This window comes from Cyprinodon variegatus, unplaced genomic scaffold (assembly GCF_000732505.1).
Source record: "Cyprinodon variegatus isolate N-32 unplaced genomic scaffold, C_variegatus-1.0 Scaffold310, whole genome shotgun sequence".
Taxonomy (NCBI): Eukaryota; Metazoa; Chordata; class Actinopteri; order Cyprinodontiformes; family Cyprinodontidae; genus Cyprinodon; species Cyprinodon variegatus.
The window spans coordinates 25,683-29,234 of NW_015150763.1; the positions used below are offsets into that span (position 1 = coordinate 25,683).

At 43.9% G+C, this 3,552-nt stretch overlaps 1 protein-coding gene across 2 annotated transcripts in view; it reads right to left on the minus strand.

Annotated features, from left to right (window-relative positions):
* The window catches only part of LOC107090775, a 20,476-nt gene that overhangs the window by 10,045 nt on the left and 6,879 nt on the right, over nt 1-3,552 (minus strand). For both annotated transcript variants that reach the window (XM_015384343.1, XM_015384342.1), the window contains exon 3: nt 664-3,028. In XM_015384343.1, coding sequence (XP_015239829.1) covers nt 664-3,028 — 2,365 coding nt within the window. The remainder of the gene's footprint in view (nt 1-663; nt 3,029-3,552) is intronic.

Consider the following 3,552-nt stretch of genomic DNA (forward strand, 5'->3'; position numbering starts at 1 on the left):
GTGTAGAAAAAGAACAAGGAGACTGCCATTTCTGTAGTGCTAGCTACAGGAACTGTGTTGATTGTAAATACATATGAACTAAATCAATTTCAAATATCAACTCAGATCATTTTCTTTGTTTTATAAAAAGATCGTACACTTCACCTTTGCTGTTGACATGTTCTACAGCTAAACATCTATAGTCATTTTTGTAATGGTTGCATCATGTCGTATGGGTTTGTCCATGTGCCTTTCATTTGTTCATTTCTCTTCGACTTGTCATTGGACAACAGATGAATGTTATCCTTTGAGGCTAAATCTGGGATATTTCCTTAAACATAATGTGATGTATCCAAGAAAAAGCGTTTTAATTAACTATTGACAGCTTGCAGTAGAAGTGTTGGAAACTACTGCTCTGAATGCTTTTTTTCTCTAACTTCTATTTTAAAATGAAATCAAAATCATCTAAAATTGGCAATCGGGCTTCAAAATAAAATTTGAAATTGGAAACAAAATTCTGACTGGTGCATCGCTATTTCTTATCCTACAGAACTTTAACCTAATTTTCATCAGCTAATCCTAATTATTCTAACTTTTTTTTCTCACTTTCGGCTTCTATGTTCTGTTATTCCAAAGGTCTAAAACCTGCATGGCTCTGATGGTCCCTCTCCCCTGTGTGCTTACCTTTTGGAGTGCTGCAGTCGGCTAGATCCGTGCTTCCATTCTTCTCCTGGCTCCCCTCGGTCACATGCATGAGAAGTCTCCGTTTGACCTTAGATAACCCCGCCTGATCCTCACGCCCGCTCTCCAGACTGTGACTACCCTGTGAGCAGCTAATGGACCCTGATCCTTCCTGGAACCAAAGGGGCGATGGTGTGTCCACATCATAGGATCGATTGAGAGATGGTGAGGGGACAGGGCCCTCGGATTCAGATGTTATATTTCCCTTTCTTTCCTGAAGATGGGGACCCCGACAGGAAATGTCACAAGCAGGAAAGTTAAGAGAAGTAGCATTTCGAAAAATACTGGGTACTCTCATCTGCTGTGCTACAGATAGTCTACTTGTGGAAGGTAGCTGCACCTTTCTGCGGATGCCCTGCTGTGGATAACTATTGCTTCCTCCTTCTGGATGTTTGCATTGTTTAAGGATTTCAGACATTTTCTGTGAACCTCTGGGGGAAACATCGTCTCTGCTATACGTCCTTGGTTCAGGTCTCGCATTAATATCAATGTTCTTAAACTGAATGAATGATTGTCTTTGCTTTAGCTCATCGACTTCATCGTCTTCTCCATCAGCAGCCCCCTGTGTGTCCTCCAAACAGCCGGTGGATTTATCTGGACCATCTTTTTCAATTTGGCTTAAGTCCTTGCTGCTTACAGAGTTCTCCTCCGTGCTGCTGTCATGTCGGCTCTGATTGTCAAAGTTCTCTTTCACCGTGGACTCCAAATCTGAGATCAGCACCTTCAGGCTGCACAGGTTGGACTCCAGTTGATTGATTTGCAGGGAGTTTTTAGTAAAAACGCTTGTGGCATCTTCAAAATCCATTTGATTCACAGCAGAGGAAGCCGCTGTCAGGCTGCGCTGATCCAGCTTAAGGTCCTCGACTCTGATTTGACTAAAGTCAGAACTGGAATCCAATTTGGGTTCTGTCCATCCTGCAGGGTCGACTGCTTTACTTTTGAAGAAAACAGGACTCAGACAGAAGCGTGGGGCTGGAACAGAGCGGTATTTCCCAACTCCTCCATCAAAAGATGAGAGACAGGGAGTCTCAGTGAAAGTTAACCCTGACCCAGGCTGCTGTTGGATAGAAACGCTGATCTGTTTAGGTATCATTAGGACCTCTGGAGAACGGTTACGCTTATTGTTCAAGGAGATTTCTTCTTCAAAGCTTAAACGTTTTTTCCCATCTTCTGCTATATTTGGGGCTTCCGGATTGGCTTCCCAGGATTTCTTTTGTGGCTCTGACGGGATGAAAGCACCTCTCTTCACATTAGTTTTCTTCCCCTCTACAATCTCATTGCCCTTGTGATGTAACTCCTCATTCTCTTTATCAGAGAGGCTTGACTCCTCCACCTGAACTCTTTGCTGCTCCTGGTGGGTTTTTGAGGTTTTGGTTTGGTTCCTCAGCATCCGCTGGCACCGCAAATACTCCTGAGACTTCTTTAGCAAGGACTGGAGGCTTAGAGGACGAATCTCATCAGATTGATTTAGGTCCGTGACATGGATCTGATTTTTGACAGTTTCTTCTTTGCTGGGGGCTTTCTGAACGCTGATTTCGTCTGTCAGATTTAATGGCTGCTGTAAATCTGGATTGTCTGACAGAGAGAGGGCGTCGTCATCTCTTTGTGAGGTGTTAATCTTGACAGGGTCTAGATTGGCCATAAAAGGGTCGTAGATCTCTTCCTTCCGACTGTGTGGATGACTGAGTCCAGGTTCTTCAGCTCTCAAAGAGTCACATCTCACTGATCCATTGTAAAAAGACATGCTACAGACATTTTCTGCTCCCGTTGCATCACTGCATAAGAAAGATCCCAGTCCAGCTCTCTCCAATTCCTCTCCATCTATTGGAGGATGGTTGATAATATCAGGCATCTTGGCAATTGTATTTGTGGAGCTGTAAAGGAAAAACCCGCCTGTGTTGTCCATTTCTTTAACAGTCCTGAAGTCAGTTTTACCAGATGTGGTGGTGTCACTGTCCTTTTTCTCACAAGTCACATAACCTGAAGACAGTGACTGGTGGCCTGCATTAGAGGAACATGGTTGTGATCGTGGTGGGCTGCCCAGTTGGTCAGCAAGGTATTCATTGTAGTTCATTTGCTGAGGTGACACATTTGAAGGAAAAAAGGCACTGTGCGCTGTGGAGGTCTTTGGAGGGATAAAGATGCTATGCTTTAACTTCCTGACTGGTGCGGGTGAAAGACTATCCCTGGTTGCATTAGAAACATCACTGCAGGACACAGAGAACCTGCCGGTGTTATGTGAGAATGAAGATTCGTCTTTAATCTCCGCTTCTTGGAGGAATTCCTGCAGTGTCGGCACGTTTTTTAGCTGCACAGAGAAAAGAGAAAAAAAAAAATACAGTAACAATGTAAAAATAATAGAACCACCGACTAGAGTTGGTGACCAGGTGATCTCTGGTTTTGTACAGGTTTAATCTGTCAATACAGTCTTGAGGCAATGCTGATTTCTCTTAAAGTTGTAGGAAAATGGCTGTTCCAAAGGTTGCATTTCCGAATTTTCAGGAGTGGTGCCCGACTTTACACAAGTGAATAAAGTGAACGTGATTGGTCGTCTTTAAAGGGGGCTGGATTGTTGCGGTGGAAGATTCACAAGCAAGTTTGGTTGTGGCCGGTTTGTTGGAAGCATCTTGCTAACCAGTTAGCAACTTAGTGCTAGTAGGTTCCCAATGGGAAATTACATTGGGACCAAGTAGCACTAAATTGGTGACTTAGAAACGACACTGTCAAGGAACGCTATGGACAGTGGAAACATGCAAGAGGAGGAGAGTTTTGTGTCGAGGATGCCAGGGCAGCAGAAGCTTGGTTTGGTGTAGGTATTTGGTATTGGGGCCA